The 25002-nt window shown below is 36.7% G+C and overlaps 1 protein-coding gene across 1 annotated transcript in view; it reads left to right on the forward strand.

Annotated features, from left to right (window-relative positions):
* ITGA1 (integrin subunit alpha 1) overlaps nucleotides 1-25002 on the forward strand; it is a 73949-nt gene that overhangs the window by 24804 nt on the left and 24143 nt on the right. Inside the window, exons 2-12 of the mRNA XM_015652855.1 lie at nucleotides 3981-4101; nucleotides 6270-6382; nucleotides 7384-7472; nucleotides 7563-7677; nucleotides 8349-8476; nucleotides 14324-14472; nucleotides 16171-16321; nucleotides 17910-18075; nucleotides 21542-21615; nucleotides 22534-22678; nucleotides 23783-23925. Coding sequence (XP_015508341.1) covers nucleotides 3981-4101; nucleotides 6270-6382; nucleotides 7384-7472; nucleotides 7563-7677; nucleotides 8349-8476; nucleotides 14324-14472; nucleotides 16171-16321; nucleotides 17910-18075; nucleotides 21542-21615; nucleotides 22534-22678; nucleotides 23783-23925 — 1394 coding nt within the window. The remainder of the gene's footprint in view (nucleotides 1-3980; nucleotides 4102-6269; nucleotides 6383-7383; nucleotides 7473-7562; nucleotides 7678-8348; nucleotides 8477-14323; nucleotides 14473-16170; nucleotides 16322-17909; nucleotides 18076-21541; nucleotides 21616-22533; nucleotides 22679-23782; nucleotides 23926-25002) is intronic.

A 25002-nucleotide genomic window follows, 5' to 3' on the forward strand; every position in this document is an offset into this window, starting at 1 on the left:
GCTACTGGACAAGTATGAGCTACTACTCCAGGTTTGTAATTCAAATAATATTTGTGCTGTCGTCTTGGTGACTGAGTGTTAACCTTTCATGTATAGGTACAAGCTGTGCTAAGCAAAGAATGGTACATGCATCAGCTCATGTTCTGCTCAGTGTAAATCAGCAATGAGAGGGACCTTGTCCCAGGTTTTCTGCAGTGCCTCATTTCTTGTAAAACATGGAGATAAAACTGGAACTTCAGTTTTAACCTTTGAGAAACTTTCATACTCTGCATTTATGAACTGTATCAGTCGCTTTTGGTCTGTTCGCAATCATTCTGATAACATAAAATGAAATAGTTCAAAATCTTAATTTATTTACATAATTTGTGATTAAGTAAAATACTATGTACCTTATAAAAGAATGGTTTTTTTCTCTTTAATTCCCATACTTCTGAAGAGAATCATCTCCAACTTTCCTGTAGTTCTTCTTTTTTCCACTGCTTCTGCCAATACTTTTTTTAATTAAAGCGCAAGTTAGCTAGAAACAGAAGAGAATACATACCATCTTATACAGAAACTGGAAGTTTGAAAGAGTTCAAGCTAGATATTGTTAATAATATAATTTTCACAGTCACAATCAGTAATATTTTTAAATGTTCTGAATCATTAGCTCCTGGGTACAGTGTTCTGTCTACTAAAAATTGAAATAAAGCACGAAAGCCAAGTTGCCATAAATCAGTAGATTATTGTTAGCTACATGTATAATGTAGGTCACTTTAAACTCCACTTTTCCGTTTACCATCTGCAGTTTTGAACATCTCTTTGGCTTGTAAGATTTCCTTTTACAGGATCTATGGAAAATGCAGCAAGCTACCTCTAAATACATTAATTATTTGTACATTAATTTAACACTGCTTATCATGACCCTTATTTTAATGCAAAAACATATGCTCATGATGTTTCAAAAAGCTCATAGGACACAGAGGCGGCCATGCAATAAATTTGCATATTAAAATATGCCAAACAGTTTGTGTATGAAGTCAAACTTCAAAGCATCTGACTTCTGGCTAAGATAGAAGGGAAAGATGAGAGAGTAAAAGCACAGCCATACTGTACATATTTTTTATCAAATCAAGATCATGTTTTGTCCAGTATTGTGTCTTCAGGAGCACGTGTAAGCTGATAGCTACTGACAAAAAGTAACCATGCAATCATATGTAACATTCCTGTTCCAGTTTCCAAGTGTCTGCAACTAAAGGGATTTCCTGAACCAGATGTGTATTCTGTGTGGGTTGTAAACTGTAAACTGGTTTTGTCTTCCATTGAGCTATTAAGATCCCCATTGAGCTCATTACATTTAGCCTCCAAAACTTTTTTTGCCAACAAAGTCTACAGGTTTGTTTTGCTGTGTGGAGTCACCACCTCAATTTATTTCTGACCAGTCTGGCCCATTTAGCTTCTTCTGGTTCTTCTAGCTTTGTTTATTTTAGAAGAAAGCATTATTATTATTGATTCTAATTTGACCTCACTCAGAAGCATGAGGATTTGGGTACTTGGTAGTAAATCGCTGGCATTTTTAATTCATCTTCTGGTTTAGTTACTATAGCATTTCATATTTTCAGTTGTTATAACTGAGGTTTAGAAACGCATGCATTAAAATTACAAGATTTGTGAATGTTTCATAACCAATTCAGGAAAATTCAAGACCATTTCCTTTCATGACTACAGAGTAAGAAACCATAGTTGTCAGTACTATGTAATCATCACTGTAATGGAACTCCTTGTGTATCAGCAGAGGATAGAAATGATGGTGGAGGATATCATGTGAATGGAGTACAGGGTGCATATGTAACCTTTGGCTGCTTTAGGAGAAAGCAAATGGGCTGGCATTTCTGGACTTTCGTGTTTCATATCATGGTATGTGTTGAACATCATCATGAGGTGAGAAAGGGGAAGAGCATGCCTCTAAAGACCTCTAGAAGGATGATCTATCCTTGTTCAGAGTCTGAAGTGAATGGACTTGTGGAGATAATTAAGAGACAAGTTGACATGGGTATATTTTGCTTCTACCTTTCTTCCTGAGCTAAATAATGAATTTAGACAGTTACTTTAGCAGGTAACTCATTGGTACTGTTTCATTGTCTAGAAGGTAGCCTGTGAGTGTAAATGTAAGGTCACTGTCTCTCATATGGTTTGAAAAGTAATAATAGTGAATGTTTTTACTCTTTTAGTAGTAAATTCCAGTTATTACTGAAATTTAACAAAAAATGACTTGAACTAGTGATGACTGAATTCCTAGAAGTTGGGTTTGTTCGTTTTAATTATACTTGAATGACTGAGTCATGGGGGGGGTGGGAGGGGAAGGGGAATGCCTATTACACATGAACAGAACAGCAGAATATTTTTAACATAAATATTTAAGGGAGACAAAATTATTTTCCAACAAATTATTTCCCACCAGGCTGTCAATGCTTAATTTTTTCTTATAACTTGCAATGAATATTTTCTGAAGAACTAATCTCTCTTTTAGGTTTTTTTCACTTATTTGTATTTCCTGACTCTGACTGGAGGGAGAAAAACTAAAATAACTGAAATTAAACTTTTCCCTTTTTTTTCTGTCCAGTGAAACTGGAAATGCCTACTGAATGACAAATGGTCTTCTGTGATAATTTTACTGCATTAAGCAGGAAATAAGATGCTGAGAGAGACAGATTAGCATGGACCACTTGGGAGCTTAATTATAGTAACAAGCTTTCCATGAGAATTTTGTCAACTCAATGGTGAATAACACAGATGTATTTTAGTAGCTGGACATTATTTCGATGCTTTGACATGCAGCAAGTATTGGGTTTTGGGTATTTTTATTAAACTGTTAAGTGTCATCAAATGATCATAAAATGCTTATTTAAAATTAAATTAAATTTGTGCTTTTTTTTGGTTTTAAGCAGTCTCAATATTCTACAAATTCACCTAGTTTTTGACTCTTGTGAATTAAATATACAGCTCTGCAGCGGCAGAGTCAGTGGCTACTTTTGAAACTAATTTACAGGACAAAGACGGAAAAGGTCACTATAGGAAATAGTAAATAAAGAAAAGATAAATAACCTTATTTTTCATATATAAGTAGTGGATTTTGCTTCTTAATGATCCTTGGAGTTGGTTATAGGTATCACTTCAAGCTGAATTTTTACCCTATATCTCAAATATTTTTGAAACTTGCTATAAAGTCAAACTTTTGCAGTATTTTCATTGGTGATGATCACAGAACTTGAGGGTATGGGAAATCAGCCAGAAGAAGCACTCACTCTCTTGACTGATCTCTCCATAATCCAAGATCAGCACTGTATAGCAACTTTTCCTAAATGCACAAGTATTGGAATTCTGCAAATAATCACATATAGGTACTAGATGAGATCAGGATGTGGTTCCATAGAATTAAGAAACAACTATATACTTTTATTTTCTTTAATATAGATTAAAATTAAATGTATCTGAAAGCTTTTCTTCATTTTTTCCTATGTGGTTTTTCTGCAAAAATTTTCTGTTAAAAATTAGTTATTTTCCAATTTAAATTACCTTTAGAACTACTTACTTGAATGAGGGAAGGAACATTCTGTGTTAAATTCTTGCTTTAGAAATGAATGGAGCTAAAAGAATAATTAAACTAAATAAATAACTAAAAAGTTATTTATACTTAAAGGTGATAGTGTTTAACTTACCGTCATTGGAATTGATTTTAGAATGAGTGATGGGAGTTTGTAAAACATGTTTTGGATGCAGAAGTCCAGTTGCTAACAACTGAGAATTTAGCTGTGTATCTATATACGAGGCAGTCTGTTTTAAATCTCTTACAAGCTGTGGTGTGTGTGCCCCAAATGCCACTTTCAACATGTCCGGTACCTTTCATTAAGTCATAACTGAATGTTGATTTTTTTAGAAGTATCTGGGTTTATTTGTACTGCTACATACTAATTTTTTTTAAAATACCATTTTTTTTAAAGCTCTCTTTCAGCTTGTTTGCACTTCCAATGTTGATGTGAAAAATGCATTGACCTTCAGTGGGCCTCTGGAAGACATGTTTGGGTACACAGTCCAACAGTATGAAAATGAGGAAGGGAAATGGTAAGCTCTTTTTCTTTTTTTAACTGAACACTCCAAATTAGAAGGTATTCAGTAACTCAGGTGCTATACTTTCAGTTTCAAGCTAGGGTCAGATTCTGTCAGGCATATTTCTTAAACTTATGCACAGTCCTTAGGAAATCCAGAACAACTGGGAGAGAGAAATATCTGCATGTATACCTCAAATTATCTTCTCAAAGATGTAAATGACTTCGCAAAATGGGTAAATTTCTTCATTGACAGAGCTGAGAAAGTACTGTGTTTTGCCTGAGTTCTGTTTTTACCATCTACCAAATCAAGTCTTTACCCTTCCCTTCTGAGAATATATTTACAGTGAAATTACTCCTGTTTTACCTAAATAATCTGCATTAAGTTTTTTTTAAAAAAGTTTTCTGTCAGGGGTTTTCTAAACTGAGCTTTTTAACTCAGTTGGTTGGAAGATTTACCTGTCAAAATATTAATTATTACATTATTCCCTCTGCCTTCCCTTTTGGAGGGCTAATTATTCTTGTCTTGCAGCTGGTAATATATTTGCATTTGGGACCCTTTATCTTAACCTCTCTTTTCCTTCCTATTGTTCTAAGTAGAGGCTGTATTTTGGCATGCTCACTCACACCATTGCTCCTTGGTCATTTGATAAACACCTGCCTATGCTTTTCCCTTGTTAAACCCCAGAGGCTAACAACTGGGCTGGAGGACTGAAACAGCAATTGCATGGTAAAAGGTTTGGGAAAGAGATCTCTATCGTTCTTCAGAGCTGGCTCTGGTTTTGCCAGAGCTTTTTCTATAGTTTTTGGTAAACCCAGGGACTCCTGCAGGCATACAGGAATGACAGGCAGCAGGAGGCTGTGTGACAGACAGGCCAGACTGTTTTGTGGTGAGCAATCACCACTGCAAGTGCTGGGTCTGCCAGACTCTGAGAGTCTCACCACCACTGCAACACCGTGCTCATAGAAATGAAGCCACAGAGCCTGCTTTTGAATATGCTAGTTCTTGACTGCTGCAGTTGTAGGATGTTTAAATACACATTTCTATGAGGGTCGTGAGAGAATAAGAATAATGACCTTCTTTGAGCTAATTTAGACCTTCAGGAAATGGAATCCATTCTAGGAGCTGGGATTTTGCAAAGTAAGCTGTATTCTTGTAAACAGTCCTGAAACCTTTAGAAAGAAAACAATAATATGAGCGGGAAATGGTGGCTCTACCAGTAGCCAGACAGCGGTATAAACTAGTATGCTAGATCTGGACATCTCTGAAATTGAGCTTTAGAGCTCCTTAAGTTGTCAACCTTTCAGCATGTCAGCATTTAAAGCAGAAAATGTGTACGCTGATTAAATGTGTAAGATCATAATTAAAAATATACAGAAGAACCTTGAGAGGATTTTTCTACTGCTGTAATGCTGCCTGTAATGTGCTGTAGGGCACCAATACAGCTTTCCAGCAACAAATGATCTCTGAATCTGACTGCAACTGTTTCTCAATAACTTGGGCACTCCCTCATGCAAAAAAGACAAAATAAAATAGCCTTTCAGACCATGTAACAGTCTTCATGGGGCTCTTTCTTTCTGAGAAAGGAACAGCACCAGTGGCATGAACCTGATGGCCACTGATTACATTCCAGGGGATGTCAGGCACACTCAGCTTCTCTGCATTTTACAAATTTGAAATTTCTTTTAATAGCTTTTTTTTTTTTTAATTAATGAGAGGGAAGAACATGTCTTTTACAGTGCTGCTCCACATTATTTAAGACTTAATTCTTCCTCTGAGAGCTTGTGAGCTTCTCTGTTGGCATTTGGTCTCTAAGCATGGAAAATAGGTTTTCATCTAAGATCTTTTAAAGATCAAGGACATATTAAATAAAGCATATCTTTCCTTCTGTATTACTCCTAAGACTTTTCATCTATAAGTCAATACAATATATTGCTTTTATTTTCCCCTGGAACTTTTTAAAATGTTATTCTATTCTGTACTTTGGTATATAGGCACATTTCTTTTTCATGTCCTTATTACTTCTCTTGCATCTGCACTGGTGTAATGGATACATTTCTTTTTCTCCATTCTGTACTGCTAGTGTGGAGCTTGCTGCAGCTGTGCTCCCTCTATAAGTTTTATTTGCTGACTTTTGTGCCTTGCTAGAAAGAAGTATTTCAGGTAACTTATTTAATTTGCAGGGTACTTATTGGCTCACCACTAGTTGGACAACCTGCGAAAAGAACAGGAGATGTCTACAAATGCCCTGTAGGAAGGGACAGCCCATCACCCTGCATAAAACTGAATTTACCAGGTATGAAAGGAAATAAAGCTGTGACACATGGAGGAGTAACAGAGGTCAGATCTTAGGAAATTTTTAGTATGCATTAATAAGTATGCATTGGAAATGTTTTTCTAGTGAAAATTTGTGTGGGGTTCCAGAGCTAAATATGAAGGAAGTTGTGTTTCTAACATTAAAAATAACATTAAAAATAATAATAATATTAATAATTTTATTTCAAGGCCTCTTACTGTCCTGTGGAAAACATACTCATAATTTTAGAATGGGTATGTGGTTTTATTATCAAAACTTTATTATGACTGACATTAATTGACTGTGTTTGCAGTCCTGGCCATTGAGCCTGGAAGGTCTTGGGTCATATTTTCATGGATTACACTTCCCAAAGCTCTCTGAAGCCAAGAGCCTTCATAATGCCATCAGTAAGCTTTTGATTGAAATGTAACTTGGCTGATGCATCTTAATATGCCAAAGATGAATATTAATAATTTTCTTGGTAAAGTCAAGAGATATCTGATGTAGACTGGAAGAAAATTCCTGTTGAATATGAACTTTATTAAATATATCAGTTGTGATATTTTTTATTTCCTTGTGTTCCTTGAAAACCTAAATGTCAGTAATGTAACATAAGAGTAATAAATAGAATAGCTATTAAGTTAGTTATAGCATGACAAAGTAAAAATGAATGGGTTTTTCGCCCTAATTAACAAAATTCTGTGCGTAGTAGTATCTTGTTTTCATTTTGCTGTTATTTTTACTTTTTTTTCTTTTCTTGCGGTTCAAGAAAACTATTTGAGACAGCAACCCAGACAAATTTTCTGGGATAAAAGCCAGTCTCAGAAATTTTTCATGACTGTTGCAATTGAAGAAGGAGGGGGAAGGGTGCTAAAATATTTGATGAAACCAGTGTCAGTCTGGGTTTTATTTTAGAAGCTGGAAGCTCCATACTAGGGGATATATAATTTAACATTTTGTTTTCATGTTCCCAAATACTTAACATTTTAATCTATTTATAGCTTCTACTTCAGTTCCTAATGTCGTGGAAGTAAAAGAAAACATGACTCTTGGAACAACCTTAGTGACTAACCCAAAAGGAGGGTTTCTGGTAAGAAAGGACTTTTTGCTAATTTTGAAAGTCTGTTTTTTTTCTCGGGTATCATAACAAAAACATTTCACCCTTTTTCATTTTTTAAAGGCATGTGGACCACTTTATGCTTATAAATGTGGACGTTTGCATTACACAACTGGAGTTTGTTCTAATGTCAGCTCCACTTTTGAAACTGTTGAGGCCATTGCTCCATCTGTGCAAGGTATGCATGCTGCAGGAATTTTCCTGTGTGTCCAAAAATAAAGAGTGACGAACAAGACAAATGTATACACATAGGCATACTGAAAAAAAAAATGAACTGCTTAACTTAGCTACCAGCATTACCAAGTTAAGTAAATGTTTTCATTGTCCGTATATAACCTAAATTCTTCCCACTTTTGGAATTTATCTCAGTATAAACAATCATTACAGTGCTATGTAACATCCAAACACAATTGCTAAAAATAGTTGCTTATGTTTTTAACTTATGGCCAAAAGATTCCTTTTAAATAATGACGGCATATTAAGACCTAATACAAACCCAGCTTAGAAATATACATAAAAATCTTAAAGAACTGGTCATTTGAAAAAAAAAAATGTAGAAGAATAGATTGACATTGAAGAAGATAGGGGGTCACTGGTAAATACTCCAGTTATGTGATCTTCTTCCATTCTTAAATTTCTGCTCACAAGAAAATTCCTTCCTGATAAAGGGAACACAAGCCATGTGAAATACAGTGTAAAAGTTGAAGAATGATAGTTGGCATCACACATGTAAATTCAGCCCCACTGCACAAGGATATACATGTGTTACTAATGACAAAAGTAGCTGAGGCTGTGAGATAAGTCTGATACTTATTACTGTCAATTCTTTTGTGTAAATTTGTGTTGCAGAGTGTAAAACACAGTTGGACATTGTCATAGTCCTTGACGGGTCAAACAGCATTTATCCATGGGAGAGTGTCACAGACTTTCTGAATAGCCTTCTGAGAAACATGGATATAGGTCCTCAACAAACACAGGTAACATGGTAGATATCTTATGTCTTTTTAATTTGAGAAGAAAAAACAGTTTGCAGGAAATGGCAATAATGTCATCTATTGACCTCTTCAATTCCAAGAACTTAGAGCAGCAGGATACTAAAGCAAAATAGCTGAAACCACAACTAAGTCAGTATTTAGTCATCAAGCAGCAATGTCAGGAAGACTGTCCCTCCCCCCACTGCTCAGGCAGTCTGGAGAAACCAACTTTCTAACCTAGAAACAAAAGTTAAGTGCATTAAGTGAGGCTGTTTGAACACTGTCCTTTCCCACTTCCTTCCTCTCCACAGCCCCTTCTTGTCTTCCTTTGTACTTCATTGCACAAAGGTCATTTCTGCTCTTCTGAGGTAGACATGCATGGTTTGGACAGTCTTTGATTGTAAGCTTTTTGGAGCAGTGTTCTTAGTACTGTGGAACACTGGGCATGCAGCTTTTAAACCTAATTAACGAGTGGCTGTTTAGCTGTATGTTATTAATGGCAGAAGCTGCATTTATATAATAAGTGGAGAGGGCCAAATTCCCAGCTGCTATAAATCACTGTGGTTCCATCAGAATTAATGGAGCTACAACCAATTACCCCCTTGAGGATCTGGCATATGTCCCACAGGCTGCTGAACAGATTATGTAAATATCAGTTCTAAAAGAACGCTGGGAAGGGGGAAACATTGACTCTGGGATACATATTAACACAATGATCTTTATTAACATCCAGAGAAGAAACTGTTTCTTCCTTTCCTTTCTCTATTTTCTGCCTCCCAAAATCAAGGATTTTCCAGGACCTCCTGTAATAAATTATATGCTACAGGCAGCTTTGGGACTTTGGGTTAGCTCCTAGCATTCAGATCCTGGCTTAACAATGGAGACTGTGAGAAGATGTCTGCAGAGAGTATTACTCTCAGAATGTTCCATGTTAATTGGGGTTTTCAAGTTACCACCCAGGTCCTCTGTTTTCTATACTGAACACTGACTGATAAAATTACTTAGAAACTGTTAACATCACAGTCATATTCAATTATCTTAAACACACTTTTCTTCAGATATTGTGAGGAAGAAGGAAAAACACTTTGTCAAGTTCAGCAGAAGCGAAAAAATTCTTTCTCTTCCCTTAAACAGATGATTACTGAAACATGTGCCATTTTAAAATACTTAAATCTGAACTTCCCACTATAGGGCATTGGCTGCATGGAAATCATCACTGTCTTCTGCCCAAAGGTCTTCATGGGAGTGGTATGCAGGGAATCAACTCTACTGCACCCTCACTCCTCTAGTTCACCCAGCAACTCCTAAATTTTTACAATGCCACACCTCTGTTATGTTCAGTTTTGGAATACTGCCTCATCTGTGTGGCTCAGCTCATGCACAAAAGGTCCCTCTCTGGCCTGCACTCCAGCAGCCTCCCATCTCCACCTACAAAATCCCTGGTGCCCACAGTTTGGCATAGCTACCCTTCTTCTCACACGTACACATATTCACTTGAGGACGTCAGCCTTGGCATCTGGTTCCTACAGAGCAGAAACATTTGAGAGGGAGATAAGAATGGGATAAGGAGGAGAGAGGCTGAAAAACTGGAAATGGACGACAAAAGCTCAGTGGAATTTTCTCAGTCCCTCTTGCCTTCCTCCTTCCCCAAAATGCATCTCATCTCTCTCCTCTCCTCTGAGCCCCCTGCTTGGGAACCCTGGTGCATCTGAAGTTCGTAATGAGTTTATGCTCTCTCCTCCACCCACACTGTCTCCTTTCTCAGAAAATATGTTTAAATGACTATACAATAGGGAAGAGGAGAAACAACAGAGCAGGCTTATTTATCCCTTCTCCTCTGGGAGCCCAGAAGAGAAGCATAGGAACAATAACTTACTTCTTTTTAAATTGATTTTTTCAATTTAATATTTTATTACTGAGCGCGTAGAAATCAGTGGGCTTTCACTGACTTAAGATTGTTTTCCACAGGAAAGGAATGAGGTGATTACTGAATAACTCCTTAGCAGATTGGGTGTGACTTGTTCAAAACTGTGTTTTGATTAGAGGCTTTTGAGATTTTTTTTTCCCACTTACCTCCTCCATGAACAATGGTCATTACACTTGTAGAAAGTTGAGAGAAATTACTCAGTGTCCCAAGTTTGGCAGATTTGAAAATGAAAGCCTGAAGTTTCAGATGCAGAAAGTCAAAGTTTGTGGTATTTTTTTCCTTCCCTTCCTCTTCTCCAGATAATCTACAACACCATACTGATGATTAAGCTGCATATCTTGAGTTTTTGGGGTAAAAGAAGTAAATGGAAAGTAATGATATAAAAGTCGAAAATAAGAAGAAATCATGTAGAAACTGTAGAAGTAGGAACAAAATCAAAACATTTCTCTTGGCCTTTTTTTTGCCTCATTTTTATCTATTTTGGAGATAATTATCATTTTAATATGGAGGGATAGGCTTTTTGATCATTTACATATGAGTAACTTTGTGCAGAGTTCTCTCAAAAGAGAAAGCAGAATACTTGAATAAGTTCAATTCTAGCTTTAAAGCTATGCTGGAAAGGCCTTCAGAAATCTTTGAACCATTCCTATTTTTTCATGGATGTATTACATGGGCAGTTAAGGATGTTTGGCCTGTACCTTACTGTGTCTCCAAAGGAACGGTATCAGTCCACTAATAAGTCGTGCCATGTCATATCTTATGATTAGTTTTGTCTTCAGAAGAACATAAGTGCTTTTAAGAGTTATTACAAAGATTAAGGATGAAGAAAGGTTTTTTCAAGAGTTAACAAGTAACTTCTGTCTTGAAGTAAACAAAATGTGTAAAAATTACTTCTTGTGTTGTTTGTTCAGATGTCTTTGTAAAGATGTCGTTTTAAAAAAATACATAATCCATTAATGCTTCCCAAGCCATCTCTGCTTTTCTTTTACATTTAGTATTAGTATAGCCAAAAATATTTCTGATTTCTCTCCACATCCCAATGCTGAGAACCTTAACATTTGATTTCATGTACCAAATGCTTTTCCTTTCATTTTGTTATTTTAGTTGTTGGGTTTTGGCAAATTGATTAGCTTAATAATTTATTGGGAATACCAGAATGTACTTTCCAAATAAGGGTCTGTATTCATTTATAGGACAACAATAAATCATAGCCCTGAGAACTGCTTTGTTCCAAAGTAGAACAGTCCATCACTGGCCTGTTCTCTCTCTGTACAACACTTTTCACAGGAACTGGGGACAATTAAAGAATTATTCCCTTGTGTAATGTAGAAGCCATGGAATGCTAGGGAAGGGAACATAAACTTAAGAATTACAAGAATGTTCAATAGATTATGGTCAGTAATGCTGGGAAAAATAATAGGTTCTCTGGAGTAGAGCAGAATTATGTCCTTCTGTGTAGTACTATTGCATTTTCCAGATATAAATTAAACAAGCAAATCAAAACATATGATGCCTGTAAACATCATTCTCAGGGGCTTGCTGAAGTCCCATAAAGGCACATTTGCGTCATGTAGATGGGCTGCTTTTAGTTTTTCATAGGATGAAAAGGCTACAAAACTTTAAACCTTCATTGCTGTCTATTTGTTATATTGTCTACTGTTATATAGAATACAACTCTAATTTTACAAGGTGATCATTCTGTGACCCTGTAGGAGACTGGAACATGAAACCTAGTAGGGTTTTCTCAGAGGTTTTTTTGTTACCTTTTCTGAGGAGTGGTTCATCTTTGATGCCATGGAGTATGTAGAACGTGATGATCAGTGTTTTCAAAGCTAGTGCTAAGGAAGGGTCGCACTTGACAATTGTATCCCATAAGATAACCACATGCCCCCCTTCCTTCCTGATTTACAAGCTATGCTGCACAGTACAGTTTTCAGACTCAGATGTTCTTCCCATTCACTTCCTGAGAAGGAAATGCTCAAAATGTGTACTTGCTGTGATCATGGACATTTCCTTTCAAACAGGAAATGATACAACTCAGTGTCAGCCTGTAATCTTTTTTTAGGAAAATGACAACACCAACATGGGTCTCTGGAATTGTGAAAGACTGGCAGATGCTTTTCACACTGGCAGCAGTCAATAGATTATTTAATTATTGGTACCTCAAAAGCTGCAGAGGAGTCATGAATCCACACCAGACAGCTTCCCAGCACACTGTAGTCTCTGGCTACAATTGGTGCTTGGCACTGGAATTCTTAAGCCAATACTCCTTCTCCAGTAATCAAGCATGATGCAAATCTCTTGTTTATCACCAGTGCACAGCAGTTTTTTTAAAAGACTGACAACATCCTGTTCAGATAATGCAGGGTGTCACTTTAGATGTGCACCACAAAATAGCTGCCTTGGAGGGAACAGGTTAAAAGTTTCATCTTCAGCTTGTGATTTATTCAGTGCCACATGAATGCTCTGAGTGATGATACAGAGTGTGCCCTGCTTGGTTCTGTAAACACTGCACAGGGGTAATAGCCCACTGCCCACAGGAACATTGCAGCCTCTACATTCTCTCTGCTGCAGATGGGAGAGGGCATGCCTCCAAGGGACAAATATCTTAAAGGCAGAAACTCGTTGTAGCTTTGAGTCTACATCAGTTCTCCCAGACCTGTGTTTTCAAAAAGATACGGAAATTCAATGGGGTAGATTTTGCTATCACGTGCCATTATAATTATAGTCCCATAATCATATGTAACTAGCATTTCATAATGATCACGTTATGATGTTTACTGTGAAATATTTATACAATTCTAACCCTTCTGCTACAAGCAAACAAGTACTGTGCAGAATCTGAGAGGCCATGAAAATACCTAAAAAAAAAAACCCTGTAAAGCAATTGTAAAGTACATACTAAGCCATTTCTAAAGTAATATGATGGCAAAAAACATCCCAGAGGTCTTATTGATCTTCAATACCTTAATGCTAGAGTGCTTTTAATAATAGATGAGTGAGACATAAATGCCACGTAATACTGCATTATCCTAAATAACACCTATAAATTGCCTTGTGTAATGTAAAATTGAAATATGCTAATGGAACATTGTGTGACTTCTTCCCAGTAAAAGCTGTCAGGAACCTGCCAAAATATTAAAGCTGACAGAGATGAATGGGAGAAATTAATTAATATTTAAGAATATTTCTCGTCTTTTCATTCCACTCTTGGTTTTGCGGCTGATTTCCTCAGGCATTTTGTGGTTATCGTACAATATTGTGTTGATCTTCTGCACAAAGACTCGCCCTGCTAAGGTCATCTATAAGCTTTACATTGCCCTCCCCATCCGAAAAACCATTTCCTTCATGTTGTACCCTCTGGTAGTTGTCAGGTGATACTTCAATTTATCTCCTGCTGGGAGAACATGCATGTCACGGATGTCCCTGCTGTCTTCATCAAGATAAGAGTTAAGATAAAGGTCTTCCTGTTTCTAGGCTCAATTTAGGGTAAATAAACCATTGGATGTAGGAATATTCTATTTGAGTGGAATGAAGAGAGTTGTGAGTGAGCCATGACTTTATATGCTATAAGGAAAACAGTTTTGAGGAGCTGTGACTGATGGTTGGGACATTGGTCTGCCTTGGCCTAGAGGAGAGCAGAGCTCCCATTCAGATTGCCTCAAGCCAGGAAGACCAAGGATTTGAGACAGCTTTTGGCTTTATCCCAGTTTTTAATAAATGCAATTTAGAAACTTCAAAATATTTCACGAGACTGTCATCTAGCTAGTCTTGCTCAAATTCATAAAGATGTTTCATGCTGAAGGAAACACAAAGAGTTCAGTTCTTCTCCTGGCTGTAAGTACAGACATTTACCCTGCTGCAAGAGGTAGGGATATTTTCTTTAAGTGCAGTTGGTTTTAAACATGAACTGTGTGTTTCAGGTTGGAATTGTTCAGTATGGACAGACTGTAGTCCATGAATTTTTCCTGAATACGTACTCAACAACAGAAGATGTGATGGCTGCAGCCTCGAGAATACGCCAGCGAGGTGGCACACAAACCATGACAGCCTTGGGAATAGACACAGCCAGGTAGGCACACAGCTGGTGTCCTGCACATGGGAGAAACAAGGACAGGCAGGGGTTGATTCTGATTTTATGTGTTAAAAGCATGGCATGGCTAACACCTGACTTCATTTTAGCTAAGCAAGCATCATTATGAGGAAGGTGGATAAGCAGACTCCACCCAACACCTAGAGCAATTGTGTATGAAAGGCAGCTGTCTCCTGAATGGAGGAATTAGGAAAATATAATAGATATGCAGCAAGACTGTAGGCCTAAGTAAAGGGTTAACAATATCTGGTGTCACATAGAGCTGGCAGGAGCCATGTATGGAGAGGGATAAGGAAAATCAATTTTTTCAGAAGAAAAACAAAAAAATAGAATTTTTAATGTTAATTTGTTTTCATTCTGAAGTTGAATATTACAATATTTGGGCCCGCATTTGTCAGAAAGCCTAAAAATTTTATATCCTAAGTTTTTGAAGCTTCTTGATCATTGTGAGATTAAAGATGTGTTGTAGCAATAGCAGTATTTAGAAATGCTTCTTTTATGAGAAAAAATGAAATCTGAGCTTCATAGAACGGGTAGTAAATGTAAAATCTCTCAGAAAATTTCAAACTGTACAATATTGTCCTGGTACCTTTTCTTTTCTGGGTTTGTTTTTTCCACCACAAAAGCATGCTTTTATTCCACAAAAGTTTGCAGTCCCTCAACCATTTAGTGAAATACGCAGCGACCTTCTGATGAACAGTTTGATTATCTGACCAAAGTTTTGTTGATGTGGTGTACAATTGAATTCTTATATATTAAGGTTTTCCTGAGATACAAGTAGAAGCTTGAGAAGTCTGAAAAAGTTCACCAAAGCAGAGCCAGTTGAGAATTGCCAAGTATTCAGAAACCACATCTAGTTCAGAAAGCCCCTTTGTACCATGAACTACTGCAGGCTTGTACATACAGAAACTGTCAGCAAAAGCTTCTTTTGTTCTCACAGTCATCCCCCTTTGGCCATTTCAGTGGTAAATTTCAGCTTTCACTCATGTGGCCAGTCCTAGAATCCTGTGGTATTTTTCTGAAAAGAGGAAGCCCTGCTTCCTTCCTTCTCCTCCAGAGCCCTAACCCAGCCTTGTCTTGTCAGGTCCAGAGTCTGGGTGAACAGCTGCCCAAAACCTCAGAGCCTGTTTGCCCATCTGCAATTGTAGAATTCAAGTGGGTGCCCCAACCTTACCTGCAACCTATTTCTGCCACGTCCCCAACACCCAGTGTTAATTAACATAGGTGCCAGAGGTGTGCTGGTAGCTGAGTAAATAGTTTAACCACTTAAAGTGCTGCTTTAAAGGGTGGAAGTAGGTGAGGGTTTTCTACACAGGATTTTGGAAAGGGAGGGTGTTGGCTGGGTGTCTTTTTTTTTTTTTTAAGTTGCCAAAAGCTGTTTTAAAGTGCCAGAAGTTAATTTGTAGAGGGAAAGAATTTTTCACTACCCAGGTTTGTATTTTCTGCTATTGCTCTCAAGTGAGTGAGCAATGAATGAATGCTTGTGAAACTTTGGCTGTGAACTGTCATGTAAGTTCCAATTGCAGTTGTTTGTATTTGTTCATGGTTAACATTAATCTCAATTTCCTGCTTCCTAGTTAATATAAAATCCTTTAGTTTATGGTTGGCTATGCAAATATGATGCATGTGCTAAATGCTGACATTGCCTTTCTCTGACACGCTTTACGGTCCCTTTAGGGAAGAAGCTTTTACTGAGGCTCACGGTGCACGAAGAGGAGTACAAAAAGTAATGGTTATTGTGACTGATGGGGAATCACATGACAACTACAGATTACAAGAAGTGATTGATGATTGTGAAGATGAAAACATTCAGAGATTTGCTATTGCTGTAAGTGAAATTTAATGGGAAAATTCAGACTCTTAAAAGCATGTTTCATCTTCTAAATGTAATTTCAGTTTTAGAAGTTCATTTCACAGAATCTTTATGGAAATATAATTATTTCAGAGAGGAAAAAGCTGGGGAAAAAAACATTAAAAATTTGCTTTCTGATTTTATAGCATACAAGAAAAGCAATTTATCTGTCTTCCAGATGATGACAGGTGTGTGTCTGTGTGAGGAAAAAGGAGGAAGAGTTTGAGGGACAAATCAAATCCTTTTTTGTTAAAAGCAACACTGAGCAAAGTGGACTATTACAATCCTAAGCAACTTCTGCAGAAACATTACCAATTAAAAAAAAAAAAAAGCAGCAAATGTAAACCACCAAAAAAAATGTTCATTATGTCTGTGTTGTATGTTTGCATTCTAAAGCTGTCATTTTCATGTTAAGCAAACAGTAGCTGAATGAGAATAGAGGTTAACCTGTATTGAGAAATATGAAAGCATTAGTTATGGATTTAGTGTTAATAGTCCACTATATTTGTGTATTTTATACACAAATCTTCTATTTACTGCTATCTATTAATTTTGAAGGGACAATGGTTTGTTGCCTCTCCATTGCGATCTTTGTTTTGCTATCTTATTTTTTTGTAAAATAAGGTGGTATGAAAGCATAAAACTTAAAGGTGTTATACTTGATTTAAAGAAAGATACAAGACAGAAGTTGAGTCCAGCAGTACACAGATTTTCAGTGGTTTTCTTCAAAAAATTAGAGATAACTAAAGAAAAAGTTGTCCTTGACACTGCAAAAATTTTTTAATATAATATCCCAGTTTAGAACCAAATTTGAATTGATCCAGTGGGCTGAGAGGCTAGAGCAAGGAATTTGTTTTTTGTCTCCCTCACAAATAAAATTTAGTCTATAGAGCCCTTTTCAAAAGAAAAAAATCTGTTTGTCTGGGAATTAGAGAAGTGAGGTGTTTTTTTGAGGTATCATGAATTGCTACAGCAGTGTTGTTAAAATTACAAACCAAATCTAAAGTCTTGTATTGCGTTGAAGTTGTTAACACTGAATGCAAGTATTGTTCTTATATGTATTTATAGTGCAAATCTTCACAGAATAAAGAACTATTCTATGCCTAATCAGCTTGTCATTAATTGAATGTATAGCATGTTATGATAAGAACTGGCAGTTATGCAGAACCCAGTGTAATTGTACTCCAGGTTGGGAAGTGCTTTCTTGGTTTTTTCCTAAACTTTGGCCTACTTCAACAAGTCAGAAGATGAATTATTAGAATTTTCTGAGGAAGGTGTGAAAAGTACAGTTGAAGATAGCAGACCACACCGTAGAGTTGCTTTGTTTCCTGTCAAATGGTATTTTCAAACAACTGAGCTGTCATACAGTTCTGTTCTCCTTGAGAAAGAATGCTTTCAAATTAATTTGAGTGAGGTTTTAATAGAACAAATTAAGGTTAGATATGATTTTCCACTAGTCTCTGACAACCTACCTCAATGATACCTTTTTAAACAGGCTATGAAATAGATATTTGACTTCTGTTTTGTGGTTTTGTTTTGGTTTTTTTTTTTTAATTCTCTTTAGATTCTTGGCAGCTACAGCAGAGGAAATTTAAGTACTGAGAAATTTGTAGAGGAAATAAGATCAATTGCCAGTAAGCCTACTGAAAAGCATTTTTTCAATGTCTCAGATGAATTAGCTCTTTATACCATTGTTGAAGCACTTGGAGAGAGAATATTTGCCCTGGAAGGTATGACATTATTTAAAATATTACTTTATGCCTGTATTACAACTGAAACAAATAGAAGAACACCTGTTTGTACCTTCCTTTGGATTGAATTGTGCTGCATTAAATTTATTATGCAATTATTTCTTCCATGCTTGTTATAAAAACATTTTATAATACACATCAAAATAGTAAATATAGATGTGACTATATTCATAGGAGTTAGAGACTGTACAGACAATAGCCTGAAAGGGTAGTAACCAGAACTGTTTTAATGTGGTAAATAGGAATCTGCCCTCTTTTAGGTAAAAAACATTGCCAGATCATATCCCAATTACCCCATGATCATCTGTTTTTCTGCCTAGTTGTTTAGGGTCTCTCTGTGGTTAGTTATCAATTACAGCATATCACTTTGCTCTAAAAGTTAGCATGGACTTGCTGTATAAAGTTAACAAGATATAATTTTCCTTTGGGAAGATCCTCAGTATTCAGACTGTAACACAGAAAAGTCATTCTCTCATAATGTCTGTTTATATTCTCCTTCCAAACGAGACAACATTGTCCAAAACACTGTTTGTTTCAAGTACACTACTGGTAAGAGGAGACAGAGTTTATTAGTTATAAATTATACTGGCCAACTCTGATGGGATTCATGTAATACAAAGAAAACATCCATCTATTTGGACTATTTTTTTCAACACTTCAATTTTCCAAGCAGCTACAATAGTGTAGTTTATAGCTGGAACAAAAGAAAATATTGAATGTACAAAATTGAGACTGTATTTTCAATTTTTTTTACAATGGAGTTACATTTATCACACATATTTAGATTGGGGGCTTTTTTAGTGTATTATTTAGTTTGATCAAATATTAATGTTTTCAGCTATTACTAAATATTTTCAGCCATAAATAGTTTATTAAAATATAATTTATATGTTCTTTTTTTTACTTTCTGGACAATTTGGTTTCCTCAGCTTTGCAAAAAAAAATAGTTTGAGGAGAATCTAGTCTCTCTAAAGCACAAAGTTTAGCCTAATTAGGGTAATTGAGTACTTCAAAGTTTGTTGAATAAGGTGCTCTTTTCTTAAGCCTTTATACTAGGAAGAATACACTTTCAGTGGGCATGTTCAAACAGAAATTGAAAACTTAGTCTTCATTTTGTCCTTTATACTTCTTAAAAAGTGAGAAAAATATTTGCATTTCATTGTCAGAATAAAATGTTAGCTTTTTGTCCATTAGCCTTAATGAATATAGAATAAGTTAATTAACCTGACAACAGACGAAGTATGTAAGACCTAACATGACTGAGTTTCTGGAAATCAAAATAATTTCATTACTGCCAAAAGGCTTCTTGGTTTGCAGATTTTCTGTAGGAACTTAGAGATGCACCAAGATTTCTATATAAGACACCTGAAACATGAGACATGAAAATTCTCCTCCTCCACCTAAGTCCCAGAAATCGTGTAATCTGTCTGCAAGAGAATCAGAATAGAAATGAAAATGTGATTTTAGCTTTTTGTCAAAACATAGCAAGGTCAAGCTGCTCCAGTAGGTTGGAGCTAGATAATGCTAACTAAGTCAATTTATGCTGATTCTTCAGGCATAGTTTCCTGCCCTATCCCAAACTCTTCACTTGTATTCTGGATTAACAACTGTGTCCATGCATGCATTTTTCTGGTGGTGGAAGCAGGCAGATTAATTATGTACCATGCAGCTTTCAAGCCAGTTTATTGGATGTGTTTAATTGGAGATTAATCAGCTATGTACATAGTGACTTCTGTGCGTCAGAAGAACCTTGGTTGTTGAAATTTCCTATCTGAATCTCTCTAAATTCTCAATCTCAATTGCTTCTTGCTTGTGTAGTAGTACATTTGATTTTTTTTTTCCTGGATTTCTTATTTTCATTTTAGTTCTTCAAAAAATGCAAAGAAAAATTGAGAGAGATTTGAAAAATCAAATCCAACAAAAACTCTGCTTGACAGCCAGTGGATTTTTACACATAATCTTTTTCATATGCCTCTGTGTCTCATGGCATGGACATTGCTTTTAACAGCAATTTTATGTTTTATCCAACCCGTAGGCAGGCACAAATGTTTTTTCACAAAATATCCTTTGTAAGATGCTTGGCAGTTTAGAACTGAATGGAAAGTTAGGCTAAGGGCCATTATCTAAGTAGTATTTTGAGCTGCACACACCAACAGTACCAGCTTTGTCCTCTGCCTCAGACTGTGAGAATCCTGTCTTTCTCAGCTCATTAAGGGGCATCTTTTACTGCATGAAAATACTGTTTATCAGCAGATGTGCAGCTTAAGAGTTATATGTCTAAAAATTACTTTTTCAGACTTAGCAAAGCAGCTACATCTTGTGAAACATGATAGTCTAAGTTTGTATGTCAAACACTTTGAGATCATGTCTCCTTCCTACAACTGGCTGTAAATTGCAACAATTAGGAAAGTCATCATGTCCCAGGGAGCAGCTGCTGGGGTTTAGTTGCCGAGTATCAAAAGTTCACTGTTATTTAATAGTCCAGATGCCTGAAATTCATGCAACCGTGCTTGCTATGGTTCAGTTTCATTCACACCACTGAAGGCTTGCTGCAGCACTCAGCTGGTAGCAAATTATGAACTCTTCCTGGACCAGCATCAGAGCAGATTTCATATCTTGCCTCTACTTTCTCTCAAAGAATTCACATGCAGAATATAGTTACCTTGGCTGCTTAGAGTGGCAAAATAGTGCTTGACTATTAAGGGCTGGTTGTCTTTCTTTTAAATAGAGGAAAGGCAGAACTTTTTCTTCTCCAAAGATATTTCAAGTTTACCTGGGAGCAAAACAGACCATCAAAGCTTAATAACTAGCATATGATTACTTGACAAGATACTGAAGCTAGTAAAAAATCACCTGATACCTTTTTTATACAAAGTCATTTGAGTGAATGAGATCTCCATGTACTTGTCTGGGCAGGATTGTCATTCCCCACCACTTCACTGAGGCTTATGAATCTTGGACAGCAGAGATTTTCCTATGTTGTTTTTGCAAAGGTTCATACAAACATCAAGTGTTTTTCATTTAAAGTTTCTCCAGCTGCCTACAAAACTTTAGTTGCTTGAATACAAGGCCAGGGTTACATGGCTAGTGTTCTATTGTTCACTTAGCTCAAGTGGAAAATGGCTTAACCATATTAATCAAACATTCCAAACATACTTACCATCAGTCTGAGTTCAAATCTGGTCAGTTTTAGTCCAGAAACTTTGTTGGACAAGTTCTGAGACATGATTTTAAAATGGAAATTCCCATACTTAATAGTAGCATTCAACATGGGTCTTTATTTCTGTGTTTATTATAAAAATTTATGGTAAAATATATTCACTGAATAGATTAGTTAATTGTGCTATCCTTTACTATCATAAGATCATTTTCATAACACTCTTCAGTTACTTTTTCAGACTGGAACAAATTTACTTTTGAAACTTATTTTTTTTCTGTTTAATAGCAACAACAGACCAGCAGGCCTCCTCTTTTGAAATGGAAATGTCTCAAGCTGGTTTCAGTGCTCATTATTCTCAGGTAAACAAACTGTTTGAATATAGAAGTTATTTTACAAAGTGGATTTTTGCTGGTGGTTCTATGAATATGGAATAAGTGTTTCAGGTTTCTTTGTATAGTCCTGATTGCTGTTGGAAGTTTTGGAGTAAAATGTATGTAAAGAGTATTTATGAACAACAAGAGCTCAAGAGAGTACATATATACTTCACATGAACTCTAAACTTAATATTCCCATAGCATTTTCTGTCAGGAAAATAGCCTAAAAATACGTTAAGAAAGATTGAGAAAGACTTTTTAGCAGAGCCTTTAGTGACAGAACAAGGGGCAATGTTTTAAGGTGAAAGACACAGGGCCACAAAGATGACCAGAGAGCTGATGCACCTATCCTGTGAAGACAGGCTGAGAGAGATGGAGTAATGTAGCTTGGAGAAGAGAAGGCTCCAGGGACACCTTAGAGCAGCCTTCAAGTATATAAAAGGGGGTGAAAAAAAGGAGGGGGAATGACTTTTTACATGGGTAGCAAGCAATAGGACAAGGGGAAACAGTTTTAAACAAAAGGGGTTTATATTAGATATTAGGAGGAAATTCTTTACATGGAGCAAAGTAAGGCACTGGAACAGATTGTCCAGGAAACTGTGGGTGCCCTGTCCCTGGAAGTGTTCAAAGACAGGTTGAATGGGGCTCTGAACAAACTGGTCTAGTTAGTGACATCCCTGCCCATGGCAACGGGGGCTGGAACTGGGTGACCTTTGAGGACATTTCTACCCAAGCCTTTCTGTGACCCTGTGATTGTAGGATCCATAACATAATAGGAAAAGCAAGACCAACTATGTAAGTATGCAGGAATGTGAGCATCCTGAACTATGAATGTCTAAAGATGATTCACAGAGAAAAGGTGATTGATGTAGAGAACTGTCTTTTCGTTTTACTTTCCTCAAGGACTGGATCATGCTGGGAGCAGTTGGAGCATATGACTGGAATGGCACAGTGCTCATGGTGAAAGACAGTGGTATTTCAATGCCAACTAATGACACCTTTCGTGACAGGCGTTCAGAGAGAAATGAACCTCTTGCAGCCTACCTAGGTAAGAAAAATAACCCACCTTGCAACACTTTTCAAACAAGACCTCTCTCAAAGCTCATTCAAAAGGAGTATTTTACAGAATATTTTATATTACAGCAGCCTGGGAGAAAGTCTACTCTCTAATTTTCATGTTCTTGTAAAAAAAATAAATAACTCCTACAACTAGAAAACAAGTCCAAATACAGACCTAAGTATATCTAGACTTTCTCAACAGAGATGTTCAATCTGTTCCAAAAAAATTTCACAGATTCCTCTAGTATTCTTATCAAGTTTTTTTATGCCTTGATAAGTTAAAAAGTCTTATACAATATTAAGTCCAAATGTTTGCTTAAAATTAGGCTGTTTTCTGTCACTCAGTGGATGAAACCAACAAGACCAACATCTTTTTTTGTAATAATGTTTTGCCTATTGGCAGGTTATTTTTTTTTTTTACCAAAAAGCTTCAGTGGCCTTGCTCTCTGGTCTAGGTCTTGCTTTCAATACCTCATGGTTCTGTTTGTTATCTCATTTAAGTCACACTTCCATTGACAAAGAATCAATGCTAGAATATTTTGATTTTTTCCCTACGTACACTTTCTTCATTGCCAAATGCCTTTAGCTGTTGCCTTTTATTACAATTCTAATTAGGTAATTTTTAAATTAAGATTGTATCCTCCCATAATGCTTTCAACTCTTTCACAGTTTTGATTTCACTGCAAAATTTCTAAGTCTTCCTTCAACAATGTTGTTAAACCGTTGTTAATATTAAGCAGAACAGAGGCAGGTTCAAAATAACCAGAATCACTTTATGAAGACTCAGTGAGTTTGACAGTGGGCCAGTGACAACTCTTCTTTGAAAGCAGCTTTTCTTGAGTTATTTCTTACACTGTGTGAGAATGAAGTTAACATGGCTCACCAGCCTGGGAACAGATTTAATAACTCAGTGTGCTCACTGTCAGGCTGTAGATAAATAAAAAAAGGCCTTATAATTAACTGCTATTGCTTTCTGCCATGAATAGGGGTAAACATCTAGTTGTGGAATAAACCTTACAAAGGCTCTGAATCACAGCAAGTATTTCTGATGCATTCTGTGAGTATTGCGACTTGATTTCTTTCTGCTTCCTAGGATATACTGTGAATTCAGCACTGACACCTGGAGGTGTGCTGTACATAGCAGGACAGCCACGATACAATCACACTGGCCAAGTTATTGTTTATAAAATGGAAGGAAAAGAGGTGCAAGTGATTCAGAGATTAAATGGAGAACAAGTAAGTATGTATTCACAATTAACATACAAAAGGAATATAGCAGAAGAAATAATAAGTATTTCAAATGAGAATTAATTAGAAGAGCACATGAAACTGGGAGTTCTAAGCAAGATCAGGAGGAAAAGTTAGGCAGATCCTCTGGTGTAATTAGCAATGCGAAGTAGACTGTTCAGTAGATCTTTGGAAATTTTGTCTTTGGGTTAAATCTTAACCAGTGACAAACTGGTTGTTGCCATCTCTGTATGTGCAATTTTGTCTGTCTGCTGAGTGGAAAAGAGCATGTTACTGGCAGGAAAGAGTTTTGACAAGCAGGGTTCTGTGCAAGGACATCTTGTGGGATAGACTGAAGTATTGAATAGTTGCTGGTTACACGGAGTAGGAGCTCACTGAAAGCTGTTGCTGTAGGAGGAAAAATCCCTACATAACTGCATAATTAAGGATGGTACAATTAAGATAATAGTATGCTTATGAGAACTGCCTATTCTCATCTTCCCAGGCTGCAGTATCAACTTCTCTCAGGAGCATTCAGGTTACCTAATTTTCATCTGTAGCTGATGTCTGCAACTCAGCTAATCAGTCAGTCAATCAAACAAACATTTTAGAGTCAATGAGCTAAAGCAGGTATTAGGGATCTGGGCCTGCTCAGCCTCAGGAAGAGACTTCTGAGAAGGCACCTCAGCAGTGTCTGTCAGTGTCTGCATGGGAAGGTTCAGAGGAGGGACCCGGCTCCAGGGGCTGAGCAACAGGACGAGAGGCAAGGGACAGTGAGTGATGCACAGGAAGTTCCACCTGAACGTGGGACTTAAATGCTTTACTTTGTGGGTGACCATGCATTGGAATGGAATGTCCAGAGAGGTTTTTGAGTCTCTCTCACTGGAGATACTCAAGAACCATCTGGGCACAATCCATGCCATATTCTCTGGGATGACCCTGCTTCAGCAGAGAGGTTGGACCAGATGGCCCACTGTGGTCCCTTTCAGCCTGACTGATTCTGTGATTTTTAAGGTTTGAGACATCTGGACTACTTGAAACATCTCTGTGAGAGGAAATGTATCTTGGACTAGAAGAGGCTGCTTC

Source organism: Parus major, chromosome Z, assembly GCF_001522545.3.
Source record: "Parus major isolate Abel chromosome Z, Parus_major1.1, whole genome shotgun sequence".
In the NCBI taxonomy this organism is placed as follows: Eukaryota; Metazoa; Chordata; class Aves; order Passeriformes; family Paridae; genus Parus; species Parus major.